General features: G+C 42.2%; 1 protein-coding gene across 2 annotated transcripts in view; it reads left to right on the forward strand.

Moving 5' to 3' along the window:
• Window positions 1–14816, forward strand: part of DNAH5 (dynein axonemal heavy chain 5) — a 214577-nt gene that overhangs the window by 67604 nt on the left and 132157 nt on the right. For both annotated transcript variants that reach the window (XM_088023719.1, XM_088023720.1), the window contains exons 31-35: window positions 1505–1668; window positions 4731–4887; window positions 8090–8302; window positions 9048–9272; window positions 10674–10846. In XM_088023719.1, coding sequence (XP_087879845.1) covers window positions 1505–1668; window positions 4731–4887; window positions 8090–8302; window positions 9048–9272; window positions 10674–10846 — 932 coding nt within the window. The remainder of the gene's footprint in view (window positions 1–1504; window positions 1669–4730; window positions 4888–8089; window positions 8303–9047; window positions 9273–10673; window positions 10847–14816) is intronic.

The following is a 14816-nucleotide window of genomic DNA, read 5'->3' on the forward strand; positions in this document are numbered from 1 at the left end:
TTTCTTCAGGTAATTTGAAGGTAGAATTTGGAACAGTGTAGAATTATGGAGTCGTTATCTTGACAATGGTAGGATAATTTTTTCTGCTACTTCTGACAGTTTAGAACAACCCACGCTGTACAGTATACCCAATTATATCTGCACTGGAGAACTGGGGGGTGGAAACAATCTCCAGACAATAAAAGGCCTTTTTTTTGAGATTGTGGAGCATGTTTCTCTCATCAGATTTAATCATCTCACGGGGAATATGGAGTGTAGTATTTCGAAATTTTTATAAAAAACGTTTTTACCAAATCTCAAGGATTCTTATTCAATTACCTTAAATTGTTTGCAAAATTGTAATGTTTTAACAATACGCTTTAGTTTTAGAAGCACGATTATGTTGCATGTTCTCTTTCCTCAGGCTTCCTACCTTTCCGCATGATGAGTTTTCAATTTCATTATAGAGGACAGATCTTTTAGCTGATGTATTTTTCACCTACTGGTGAAATGTATCCACACACTGAAATTTTAAGTGTTTATATTTATTTTTGCTTTTATATTTGGGCGTGTGTTTCTTGTTGGGTGGAGGAGAATCTCAAATTGGACTTAATAGTGGAAACTTTTCACATACAACATTGAAGGAGCTAGGTGGGGTGTCTTGCTCTCATATTTGATAGTACATGCTTCTTGGTAAACTATAGAAAGTTTTAGGGAAGAAAACCAAAAATAATCTCTGCATTTTCCACTTTTTTTCTGAAAAAAATCCATGTTTAAAAATTTCACAATATTAGGGTTATACTGTAATTAATTTTGTACCTTATATTTATTTATTTTTAAAGATTTATTTGAGAGAGAGAGAATGTATGCAGGTGGGGAGGGGCAGAGGGAGTTTTTTTTTTTTTTTTTTTAAAGACTTCATTTATTTATTTGAGAGAGAGTGAGCAAGAGCAGGGTTAGGGGCAAAGGAAGAGGAAGAGGGAGAAGTAGACTCCCTGCTAAGCAGGGAGCCCAATGTGGGGCTCAATGTAGGGCTCCATGTGGGGCTTGATCCCAGGACCCTGAGATCATGACCTGAGCTGAAACCAAGAGTCGGAAGCTTAACTGACTGAGCCACCCAGGCATCCCCTAGTTTTGTGTCTTATTTTTAAATGTTTGCTTTGTTTTCTAGATATACAAACGATTCAGTGCTCAGAGTAGAAAACTTGAAAAACACAAAATTCACTTTATTTAGAGATAACTGTCAAAAATGCTTAGGAGTGCTCTTTCCTCCCAGGCTGTCTCATATTGTATTTTCATTTCTGTATCTGTCTTCTTTTAGTTAACATAATGGTGGTACCTTCTGTAAGGAAGGGGGTGGGATGGTGCAGAAGGAAAATTGAAATAGAGCACGTGTGACCTTTCAGGCAGGTATAGTTGGCGTATGCGACTGGTCAGAAATCTGGCCTCAATGGAAGGGTGTGTGAGATGCTCTGTCCTTGAGATCACAGATGTGTCCATGTGTGTTATTACCTCGTTCTTGTAGGAAGCCAAGCGCTTTTCCAATATTGATAAATCTTGGGTGAAGATTATGACTCGGGCTCATGAAATGCCAAATGTAGTTCAGTGTTGTGTTGGAGATGAGACCATGGGGCAGCTCTTACCACACTTGCTGGACCAGCTGGAAATGTGCCAGAAATCCCTCACGGGGTAAGTTAACTGGTCCTGTAAAACCTCCCTTAGCATCCTAGAGATGAATGGGACCAGAGGGACTAGACAGCATTAGGCACATCGATTTTCTTTTGCTAAAACTTAGTTCATGTCTGATGTTGCACAGATAAAACTGGTAGCTTGGCACCTCATGTTCTCTGCAAGCCCTTGCTGGATTTGTCCTGATGTTGGAATAATAGGACTTAGGGCTGCTTCCATCACTGGGACAATTTCTTGCAAACATTCTCAAGCAGCTCTTGCTTTTTAAAATTAATACACCTACTTTTCTGATTTCCTTCTTGGAAAAACATCTGAAGAGGCAAAATATTTCATTATATGCAGCCAAGAACAATATGAACAGTGTAATGTACACAAGTAGTCAAGATTATACAGAAACGAGGCTTCATGCATCTATCAGTGCGCACACACACACGCACACGTGTATATGGAGGCTGGGTGAATTCTAAGAGTAACAGATATTCTTCTTTTCTTTTCCTTTGGCAAGTCAAGATCAAATCATGTGAGCAGAAATATGTTAAATAGTAATATTGTAAAAACGGTTAACTACACATGCTTTCGTTTATAATTTATTTTTATTGAAGTATAATTGACATATAACATTATATTAGTTTCAAGTATACAGCAAAGCCACTTGCAAGCATATCCTCCAAAATAAATTTTTAGAAAAATAGATTCTCAGGTATGAATGATTTGATATGCCTTATAAAATTGTGGAATGAAGTCAAGGAGTGACTGTTGCAGGTCATTTGACAAAAGAAGGATTTTTGTTTTCAAATGGTCGATGATGTGCCATTCTTCTTAACCACAATGATTAGCATGACCAGCTGTGTTGCAGCACCTCTAAACGTTCTTTTGGATGGGGAGCTGGCTTGATGGCCATGCAGTCTACCACCAGACTCAGGCGAGAGGGAAAGAGGGAAAGGACTAGAAATGTTCCGTGCTCTCAGGGCTCTTCATGTTGGAAAGACTGAGAGCACGAATCACTGGGACATCATGCAGGACTCAGTTACCCCTGAGAAACTCGCTGGGGAGTCCTATCTCTGGTCTATGCAGCTGAGTTTGTTACTTGTCTTTGCTTACTCCTCTCCCACCCGCCGCTGTAGGTACACACCCATGCACACAAATACACTCCTTTTCTCCTCTTTCCTTTTTCATTCTTTTTTATCATGCTCTACTCTATCACTTGGCATTTCAGCATTATTTTGTAACTCCTCAGAGGAAAAAGTCTACTCTGAAATTATTCACAGTTTTTACTGAGCTTCTCATGGCTTTTGATTCTGTTCCCGAGAGGTTATGGGCCAAAGTGTGTAGTTCTGTTCTAAACACTGGAGTATTCACGTTTACACAAAAGAACACTCTTCCCAGCTGATGAGGCTCTGCATCAATAGGAAGGGACTTCCCGTGGTCAGGAATCAATTGTTTCGTTTACTCTCTCGCAGAGTTTTGGTCGTCACTTTCCACATGCCTCCTTTCAGCCTTGTCTCACTGGATAGACAACATTACCCGGTCCCTCCTCAGATTCAGACTAGGTTACTGTGAAGGGGACAAGTAAGGGGGAGGAATTGGTAAGAATTCCTTGTGCTTACCAATGAGAATAAGGAATTCCCTGTTCTCACTAAAGAGTAAAGATCAAGCTTCCACGAATAAGATGGATTGGGATATTTAAAATAAAATTGGCCTTTTTAGACTGAGTAAGGGAAGTAAAAAGCTAAAACAACATGAAACACTCTGAGCATGAAAGTAAGACTTTAGGAAAATAAGGGGGACGGAAACAGAGATCCTTGGAGAGCCTTCTCCTGCCCACTCTCTGAGGCCAGACTTTGTGCTTTTTTTACATGCCCAGAGTGAATAAATCCAAAGTGCCAACAGGATCGTTTGTAGAGTGTATTTTGCCGAGTATTTCATGAGCGTTGAGGAGGAAGATTACATCACACACAGGAAGCTCGTTCATTTCAGTTACTTTAGAGGCACCTCACTTCCACAGTCCACCTTTCTGTCTCCTTCCTTTCTTTGCCTCTTTCAGGCTCTGAAAAATGTCCTCTCTTTTGTCTTAAGGAATTTAGCTCTTACCCTCATGCTGGGCCTCCCACTCAGTGACACACAGGTCCAGCATTTGACTAAGTATGGGTGGCCAAGCGTTCCCCGTGCGTGGCCTCGAGGGCACCAGCTTGCTCGGCTTCTGGTCTCCACTGTCCTTAGTAAATACCTTCTATGAAGAGAACCTGCCTCTTTGCCATAAGAATATTTCCCCCATGATTTTACACAGGAATGAAACAATAATACACATGACAAGGAAGGAATAGAAATTAAAAGGCAAAAGTTTAAGAAGGATTTCTGGTAAGATTTCAAAAAGAAATTACAATGAAAACTGTAATAATTATATTGAAGTATGCAAGGAAATGAAATTACAGAGGTATTGATATGAACATAACAAAAAAAAATATATCCATAGCATTAAGGAGTCACCATAAAATAAAGCAAATAGAGAAACGAAAGCACAGTTGAAAGCAGGGCAATGACAGGAACATTCCCTGGGTTTCAGTAAATCCTGGAGCAGAGAGCAGGTCCAGAGCCCCTTCGCACAGTTTATTCAGAGCTGGATTTTGCTTCTGCTTTGGTGATGGATTCATTGCATTCTTTAAGATACAATTCCCAGAATGAGATGCAGCCTTTCACTGACACAGCACCGTGCTTGCAAACAAACCTAAACCACCCCCCCACAAACTCCTTGTGTGTAATTGCTCCTGTCCTCTACCAAGAAAGTACAGGATTTCCCAGACGAAGTCAAATGTATGCCTCACACTTGTGAAAAATGAAGAAATTCTCCTCTCAATCCTGGGAAAAAAAAAATTGTTTCTTGTCCAAATATGGAATGCTACTTGGCAAGATGAGGAATAAAACAAAACCAAGACATTGAACAATATGTGGGAAAATTAGCTTGTCTCAAGATCTTTCCCGCCTTTCCCCATCCAGATTAATTTATTTCTAGAAAGGCCCGCTCTGTGTGTTTATACAGTTTCTCTTTGCCTTTCCCCACGTAGATACTTGGAGAAAAAAAGACTGTGCTTTCCTCGGTTCTTCTTCGTCTCAGACCCTGCGCTTTTGGAGATACTGGGGCAGGCATCAGACACACACACTATACAAGCCCATTTGCTGAACGTGTTTGACAACATTAAAACCGTCAAGTTTCATGAAAAGGTTTGCCTGATTCTAATTGCTGGCCAGCACTTGCCATCTCTTAAACCTCCACTGTCTTTATGAAATAGCTCTCTGGTGTGTACAAAGGGTGACTTTCCTGTCCGTTCGTGCTCTCAGCCAGTGATCAAAGACAAACTTGTGGGCCCTGTTTGCCTTCAGAATTGTGTGATTTCTTAATCTCCAAAGTGTAAATTTGGGTAACAACTAGTTTAAATGTGATTAGGAATGCATTGTGTGTGGCATTCAGGGTTTTGCATGCCAAGCTAGCTGTTGAGAAATTCGACAAAACAAAGAAACCAATTGTTCAGAAAATAGTGCCTTCGCTAAACAGAATTTCCACAGTGATTGGATTGTTTTAATCAGCTTTCAGAAGTTTTTGGCATGATCGCCGTCCCTGTTTCTCATCATGCTTGACTGAAACCTTTTTATTTTTTTAACACCTCCAAGAAGTTTCTGGAATCATGGAGTTGTGGAACCCAAGAGAAGCCATTGGACATGAGGATGATGCCATTGGCACAGCTGCCAGGAGATTCTGCCTGATCCATCCCTTCACCCGCAGTTCCCTGAGAAAGTGACCCTTCTGGTTTGACAGTGTGTTCCGTTGTCCCCTGGGGCTTCCTGTAAACCCTCGGTGCCATTCATTTATTCATCCTAGCGTGCAGTTTGCATTTGCTGAGCAACCTCCGTGTGCCGGATGGTGTGCGTAACACGGGAATACACAGGCCTCGGGGAACCGTGCTCAGGTGGGGTCCGTCTAGAGTGCAGTTGCTGCAGTGGTGGGCCTGTTGCAGCGCAAGCAATCAAAAGCCAGTTACGTAAGTTCCCGCCCCTGGGTATGTGCCAGGCATGGCGCTCGTCCTGGGGTTCCAAGGAAGAATTTATCATAATCAATACTGAAGTCGTTTTTATGCAGTGCAGCATTTGTCAGAAATTTGGCAATTAAACAGTTGATAATTATTGACTGGCTGTGCTTGTGTGAGGCACCGAGAGCATGGGAATGCTGTCAGGGAGCCTTCACTTGGTGTCAGGGGTGTAAGGGAAGGCTTCCTGCAGAGAACATGGTGCTTAAACTGGTGTTTTGAAGTGAAACATAACCAGGCAGACGGGGAACTGGAACATGGCCCATTCAGAAGGAAGGGCAGGCACAGGGGTCTGAAGGAGGTGCAGGCAACCCGGGCTGTCAGAAGTGTGGGTGTGTGAGGGATTGTATTGGTTTGCTAGGGTTGCTCTGGATTGACAACAGAAATGTATTCTTTCACAGTTCTGGAGGCTGGAAGTCTGATGATCTAAGATGTCAGCAGGGTTGGTTCCTACTGGAGGCTCTGAAGGAGAATTTATTCCATGCTTCTCTCCTAGGTTCTAGTGGCACTTGGCAACCCTGGATGGTCCTTGGCTTAGACCCGTGTCACGTTGACATCTGCCTATGTCTTCCCATGATGTTTTCCTTGTGTCTCTGTGTCTTAATTTCCTTCTACTTGTAAAAACACCAGTAGGTGTTTTTAGGGACCACCTTCATCTTAACTTGATGACATCTACAAAGACCCTATTTCCAAATAAGATCCCATTCACGGGTACTGGGGCTTAGGACTTCAACATATATTTTGGGGGCACACATTTTAACCCATAAGAGGCAGTCGTGAGCAAAGGGAAAAGCGGGAGAAGGCGACATGGACCAGATTCCAAAAGGCCAAGTGCATCACGCTACGGAATTCCACTTCGTCCTGAACATGACAGAAGGCATAGGAGGTTTTTACACAGGGAAGTGACCTGATTTGTGTTTCAGAAGGATGCTCTGGCTCAGTGTCAGAGGGAGAATGGAAGGGGGTGGGGGCATGGAAACCCATGTCAGAAGTGATTGCCAGTTAAGATGGAAAAGGCTGAGCTGCTACAACAAAGCCTTGACGAAGGAGGGCGGGCAGAGAGGAAGGGAGGGCCGTATGGACTTAGTGGTTTAAAATCATCGTTTCTTGTGGATCTACTGGACGTGTGTATCGAAAGAGGTAATGAATTACACAGGAATTTCTCCCTGATGCTTTGCTCAAATCCTCCTGCCCTGGGATCTCATGGTTCTAGAGGAAAGCTTCTCACCGTCTCCTTGTACAGTGAGGACAGATTAAACTTCCTCATTTTTAGACACCGTTCATAGCAATTACTTCTTAAAATAAATAGCATTATTTATTTATTTATTTTTTTCGTTTGTTCTTGCCATAACGTTTCTACAACCAGGGGCAGATCCTGTTTCTGTGGGTCCTAACTCTTGTAAAAGGATAAATACAAATCTAGATTCAGAACTTGGAAAGGGATCGTGTAAGTGACAGGCCATGGAAGTGACAGGCCATTCAGTCTTATGGGCTTCTTGGTAGACCAGGTCTGTCTACAACTAAGGAGGGTTCATTATTACAGTCCTAAATTGGGGCCCAGGGGAACAATATTCCAATTACCAAAGAACAATAATGACAACAAGCATTGTATTTACTTGATAGTTTGCTTTGATTTACTTGTCACGAACAGCCTGTGAAGTGGGCAGGGAAGCAGGACAGGTATGGTTTTTAATGGACCAGTTATAAGCAGGAAATTTCGTCTCAGAGATGTGTCCTCCACCACTGTGTGGTCAATGAGTGTCAGAGCACCATTTGAGCCTGTATTTTAGTATATAGGATGCTATTCTCGAGAGGCCATACTGCATGGAAACTGGGGTGAGAGGACCAGACGAGGAGCTGGGTTTGAATCAGAAAATGTTATGTGCCACCAGCAACTCCCTGGCACAGCATTTTCTACAGAATTGGACTTACATGGTCAGGTGTTTGCATTGATCGTGTTGACCTGAACATTGTCAGTGTCGACTTGGTAAGCTTGCCATGTGGATGACAAGCTCTTACAGTGTCCCATTTCATTTGGGGAAACTAGATGTTTTTTGATCATCACCTTTGTACTGAATATTTCTCTTAGAAAACAAGCTTTCCCCTCCCAGGTATAGACTATTTGGAATTGATTTAGTATTCCCTTTTAGGTTTCATGGGTAACTACTTTTTGTTGGTTTGAAATTGATTTTATATCATCTTTTGCCTTTTATTTTATAATGTATAGCTTAACTTCCTTTGGGAAGGATAACATTGAGAAGAGGGCAGCAGAGGAATTCATTCTTTATATGAATATGGCTGGTTTTTTTTTTTTTTTCTTTTTTTTTGGGCTTCTACCACAGATCTATGATCGCATTCTGTCAATCTGCTCTCGAGAGGGCGAGACTGTTGAATTGGATAAACCTGTGATGGCAGAGGGTAATGTGGAAGTTTGGCTTAATTCTCTCCTAGAGGAGTCTCGGTCCTCCTTGCATCTTGTGATTCGCCAGGCAGCTGCAAATATTCAAGAAACAGGTTTCCAGCTGATTGAATTTCTTTCTTCCTTCCCTGCTCAGGTCAGTGTATTGAAATTGGGAAGTATTTTCTACAGAATAGTCATTTTAGATTTCATACATTGTCTGTTGTAAGTTACACAACTGGCTATAATTTAAGACTGGACCAGAATTAAGATTTTCATGAGGATTTCTTAATATAGATAAGCTTAAAGGTTTCAGCTACAGATTATTTGGTTATATATATATATATATGTCTTACGTATGTTTTATATACTTATGTTTTCTTTATATTTTTTAACTTAAAAGGTTTTTTTCCTACTGAATCTGTTCAATAAAGAAATCATAAAAAAAGTACTGAGTGTATGCTTTGCCAGAAAGACAAGAAATATATTTTAGCATTAGAATGCAGAAAATGATGTTTTCTTAGCCAATATGATCAATAAAGATTTTGTGAGTATCTACCATGTGTCAACCTTGTGCTAGTTCAAGGAAAACAGGTTTAAGACATATGCTTTCCCTTCCAGTAACTTTAAGTTTATGTATCAAGGAAATGTGACTTTAACAGTAAATGATTTAAAATTACAAGGAAAAAATTGTGGACACATGATGAGGCTGTACGTATGTAATTGCCAGGTGAACAGTATGAAAAGAATTTCCATAGGTTTCCAAACAATGAATCAAGTTGATGTAATCAAGAATGGCCTTACATTTGCATAATACTCACCATTATTTACTGTATTGTAATTTCTATTTAAATATATTAATATGCCATACACACTCATAAAGCCTTTTTTGTTTCCATAAGGTTGGATTATTGGGAATTCAAATGATATGGACCCGGGATTCAGAAGAAGCCCTCAGAAATGCCAAGTTTGATAAAAAAATCATGCAGAAAACCAATCAATCTTTTCTGGAGCTCTTGAACACATTGATAGGCATCACAACAAAGGATCTGAGTTCCATGGAACGAGTTAAATATGAGACTTTGATTACTATTCATGTGCACCAAAGGGATATATTTGATGACTTGGTAAATGCTTTCTAAATGCTATGGCATATACAGAAAAACAAATACTAGGTACTATCTGTGTTTACCCACTGGAATTGGTTTGAATGAATTCAAAGAAAAGGTTAGATTAAGGCAAAAGGTCACCTTCATGATGAGACATTGTTGGTCAGATTTTCTTTTTCGGTCTTTAACTGAAATTTCAGTCCCATTTCGATGATCTCTGCTAAGATGTTATTGAGCAACTCGACTTTATTTTAAAAATTCTTTATGTGATCATCGTTAACACTAAACTGCCAGGTAGCATCCTGAAAAAGCTTTGCATTTGTCTTGTGCTCCTGTAAGTTAGTAGTTAAGGATTACCAATTTATTATTATAGAAAAATAGGTAACACTGCTGGTAGAGTGGCTTTGTGCTTCCTCTAAGGCTTTTGATAAATCCTATCTTTAACAAGTTTTGCTACCTTTTATGTCATTGACTGCCAGTGGCCTTTCCTAATATGGTTGGTGACATTCAGGTGTCATGCAGATTTTTGCCTTTAAAGAGAGGATAGGGTGGCACACAGAGTTTAGTAGCTGTAGAAGACAGGAAGTGTGGAAAGAAATGAAATTTGTCCTCTACTCTAAAATAGAGCATTAGATAAGAGGCAAGAAGGTCTTATTTTCATAATAATTTGCTGGATCGTGTCTCACCCCATTATGTAAAAAAGATCATAAAAGATTTGTTCTGATGTGTTGGGAAGAAGCTCTTGCAAGCTGCTGTGTTCTAATCTCCTCTCTTAACAGTTAAGCACACCATTTGCTTCTCTGAGAAATAAAGGGCTCTGGATAATTTTAGATTTATTATTTGTCCAAGAAAACTGATTGAAAGGGCTTAAAATTTTGGTTAATATATTCAGGCGAAAGCATTGCTGGACAATAACGTGCCATTTAGATGTTAGACATTTTGGCCTGCTGCAAATCCTAGGAAAAATAATGGATGGATTAGAAAAAAACAACCCAACAGTGTACTTTGTCATAATCATAAGAGATGCCTTTTTTCCCAGTGAGATTGTTTGATTCTGTCTTTGTATGCCAAAACATGTGTTTTGTAGATGATACTTTTTATGGCTAGGGCTGTAGTATGGGCATTGACGGGTGCCACGTGAGAAATGGAATATCTTACTATTAAAATATGTCCTACTATTTAAATTGGTGGGCACAATTAAGGATTTCTCTTGAATTTTCCTCTTCCCGTATCTTCTAAAGTATCCTTTGTGCTGATCAGCAAATGAATGGGTTAGATGGTGATGTAGTTGACATCTCCGAACCAGTTGGTTTGTCTCTGAGTTCCATTTGCATCCCATTATGATCTACATGAATGCTAATGTGCATATTTAATACGTGGTTCTCATCTCAACTTTAACATATATCTTTTGCATTTCAGTGTCATATGCATATCAAGAGCCCTACAGATTTTGAGTGGCTGAAACAGTGCAGATTTTATTTTAACGAAGATTCTGACAAGATGATGATCCACATCACAGATGTGGCTTTCGTATACCAGAATGAATTTTTAGGCTGCACTGACAGGCTTGTCATAACTCCACTCACAGACAGGTGATGGAAGGATTCTGTGATTCCACAAACCTCTCTCCCTCCGCCCCCTCCCTGACATTTTTATTCTCTTGAGTTACTCAGGGGATTTCTGCTTAATGTCTCTTTAGGGTTTAGAGGCTCTTTTATACCAAAGTCTTTGAAATTCAGTATTTTTAGCTTTACACGTGGGTCTTTGCTTGGGATTTAGGTTTGTGACTGAAATGCTTGGCTTCCTTTGCTTTCAGTCTTAGGCTAAGTTTAAATGACCTCAGTGGACATCAGATGGGCCAGAGAAGGAATTAATTGCCACCTATCAATAGGTGCAAATCACAGTTGGCCTTGAGACCTGCTTTGGGGATGGTGGCACCTGCTGTTATTAGAGACAGTTCAGATGTTTTTTTAGCAGGAAAGAAGTCGAGTATCAATACAGGTGAAAAGTGATGGGGAGGACGGCGGCCTGGACATCCGGCGCTCGTAGTTGTCCTCTGCTTCTTATGCAGCAACTGTGCTGGCCAGAGGCTCCTTGCACCTTCCCGAGACTCAGTTTCCTCACCTGTAAGATGAACAAGGCTCCAAGCATCCCTCCACAGCTTACAGTCTGTAATTCCCTTGGTCCCTTTTGAACTTCGGGACATCCACTAATTGTGCAGATGCTCTTTTCGGGGATGCACCGAATACCTGTTTTGGACAAAATGACCTGAGTGCTAAAATCAGTGTTTGGCCTAAGTAGAAGCTGAAGTTGAATCTCATTCATTTTCATGAAGTGAAGCTCGGGGCTATTCGATTAAAAATATTATCAGACAAAACAGAAAAGTTTGACATAATAACCCTGTTACTCCCGTGCTGCTCGACTGTTCCTTCTGCTCGTTCGTGATCCTAAATGCAGTGCTGACTTTCAACAGAGAGATTTTATTGTCCCGTTCCCCCCTCCATCCTCTTTCCTAGTCTTATGCCTGGATTGAAGGTGATTTACACTGGATGTGCTTGGACGTCCTTTTGAAGTGTTTGTCTTTGTTCTGAAGTGCAGAGGTGGCTAATCACAAAATGTGACAAATTCCTTGAAACCTCTGTGGGTCAGGCAGTGATCTCCCACCTTCTGTCTTCTCGGAACCTCCCCACCCCCTCCCCGCAGCGCTCCCCTCCCTCCCTCTCTGGTGAAGACCACCTTTCCTGTTTGCGGGGGAAGGTTTGCTGTCCCAGGAGAGACCGCCCCCCCCCCCACAAGTCTGCTGACCAGGGTGCCTGCCCTCGTGCACTCAGCTCTCCAGATGGACGTTCTGTGCTGCCCTCAAAAGCCAACATCTCCACCAACAGTGCTTTTCTCTCTGGGAACATCATCAGTTGCCACCTCCGGCTGAATCATTCTCATCAACTTACAAATCTGCTGTAATCGCCACCAGAAAGAAAATCCTGCAGTGAACCCTCTGGGTTTCTTCCCGTTTCTGGGCTCCCACCAAAACTCCTCAGAAGCACCTGTTCCTTTTCTCCTATTTTATTTTGAATTCACTCCAGTTCAGCTCTCTGTATTCGGTTTCTGTTGGTCCCATAACAGAGCACCACAAATTTGGAAGGTTGAACAACACAAATGGGTGATTCAACAGTCGGCGTGTTAGAAGTCTGACGCGCGTCTTCTTGGGCTGACAGCAGGGGTCAGCAGGGCTGTGCTCCCTCCCGGAGTCTGTAAGGCAGAACCCACTTCCTGTGCTCTGAGGTCGTTGGCAGAATTCTTTTCTTGGCAGTGGTGGGTCCGCGGCCTGGTTTTCTCGCTGACCGTCAGCTGAGGGCTGTCCCCAGCTTTGGGAGGCTACAGCGTTCCTTGGTTCATGACCCCGTCCTCCAGCTTCACAGTCAGCAGCGGTGGGCTGAGACCTGTTTTTGCATCAGCTCTCTCCTCTGTCTTCAGTCCTGTGTCTGACCCAGCCTTCTGCCTCCCTCCTCCCTTCCGAAGGACTCGTGAGATTAGATTGGGCCCACCGGGTAATCCAGGATAATCTCCCCTCCTGAGGCCTTCGACATTATAGCTGCAAAGTCCCACGAGTCATTCGATGGAACCTATTCCAGGTTTCAGGGATTAGAACGTGGATCTCTCCGGGGGGCCGTGATGCTGCCTCTCACGTGCTCTCTGCCCTCTCTGGGAAGGTGCCGTACAGATTATCATGCTGCTCGGTGCACTGGTCCTTATTCACTCTCATCTTTCCCGGCCCATCAGAGAGCACAGGTTTGCACAGGTGAGCACTCTCTTCTTTTTGATCCACTTTCTCCACACAGCTTCTAGGACACCACGCTCTCCTGGCTCTTCGTACCCCTCCTTCTGGCTCCTCTTTCCCTTCCTGGTCTAAACGTAGAACACGCCAGGACTCTTGTCCATCTATGTTCACTGCTCAGGTGATCTCATGTGGCTTTAAGTGTCGTCCAGATGTGGACTCCCCGGGGCCTTTCTCCTGCACCCACCCGGGGCCTCTCCCCTGAACTCCAGACACATATATCCACTTGCCTGTGCAATGTGTTCACTTGGATGCGTGGAGGGAATTTTCACTTACCATGTCCGATCGCCCCCCACCTTCCTGTAGTCTTCCCCATCTTAACAGATGGTGATTCCATCCTTTGGTTCCTCAAGCCAAAATCCTTGGGGCATCCTTGATGCCTTCCTTTTTTCTCTTGCTTCATTATCCCATCTATCATCAGATTTGCTCAGCACCATTTTCAGAATTCATCCAGGATGTGCCCACCTCTTTGCTGTTGTCATGCTGCTCCAAGCCACCATAATCTCTAGCCTGGATTATTGCAATAGTCTTTTAACTGGTCTCCCTGCTTCTGCCATTGAGCCCCCTAGAGTCTATCCTCAATTCAGACACTGGGATGTAAGTCATATTCCGTCTCCTCTTCGCCTCTGTCCCTCCATTGTCTTTCTATCTCACCCAAAATAAACGCCGGTGCCCTCACGTTAGCCTGCAGGGCCGGGCATGATCGGGTTCCAGCTATTTTTCTGTTTCTTTTTCCTCATTCAGCTCCAGCCACTTGCTCCTTGGCTGTTCCTTGGGCAGCACGCTTGCTTCAGGGCCCTTGCACTTGCTGTCCCCTTGACCTGGAACTCTTTCTCCCTTTAGTTCTAGCAAAGCTTGCTTCCTCACCTCCTTCTGGGCTCTGCTCGCATGTCACCTCAGAGGGGTCTTCCTACCCCCCACGTGAAGCAGTGATCCCCACACCCCTTGCCCTCCTAACCAGCTTTATTGTTTCTGTTTCCTACTTTTAAATAACTTGTTCCCTTCCTTTAGGATGTCAGCTAAAGAGCTGACATGGACTTCCCATGATCTATTTACTATTCCTAGAATAGTGCTGTCACATTATAGACGCTAAATAAGCATTTCCCAAGTGAACGCAAGAAGTGTTTATTTTCAGAGTCACATCTTTGTGGTGAAAAACTTAAATAGTACAGAAGGACATATGGTTGAAAGTATGGGAGTAAATTTCTTTTTCTGTTTTTTAAAAACAACAGTTTATTTCCTTTCCTTCTAGAGATGTCTAGTGCTTGTGTGTCCAAATTCTTTTTAATTTTTACATGTGGGTATCAGATTGTACAAAATTCTCCGCAGCTTAATTCTTTCACTATGTTCATTGTCTTGCACATCTTTCTGCACCAAAAAAACTTAGGAACTTTAAGAGCAAAGTAGGTATCTGTAAGTATATAAAAAGAAGTGATTCCGGAGTTCGTCTCAGCTTGTCTCCCCCTAAATGTTCATTTGCTTATTTTCTTTATCTTTTTTATGGGAGAAGTGAGTCACCATTTTTTTTTTTTTTTTTTTTTTTTTTTGCCGGTCACTGGGATTCCACAGCGAGCTTTGCTGCCCTTTTACAGAAGCACTCCTCACTAAAATTAATACTTAAAAAATCAAAGACCGGCATCGATCTTCTTGTCAGTCTTTTGCTCATTGCCCTGTAGAAATTCAACAATGTTGGCAGCTTTAGTCTCTGGGAAGTTCACCATCAGATG

Source organism: Eumetopias jubatus, unplaced genomic scaffold (assembly GCF_037043125.1).
Source record: "Eumetopias jubatus isolate StellerSeaLion01/CBP00866 unplaced genomic scaffold, mEumJub1_p1.0 scaffold_5, whole genome shotgun sequence".
In the NCBI taxonomy this organism is placed as follows: domain Eukaryota; kingdom Metazoa; phylum Chordata; class Mammalia; order Carnivora; family Otariidae; genus Eumetopias; species Eumetopias jubatus.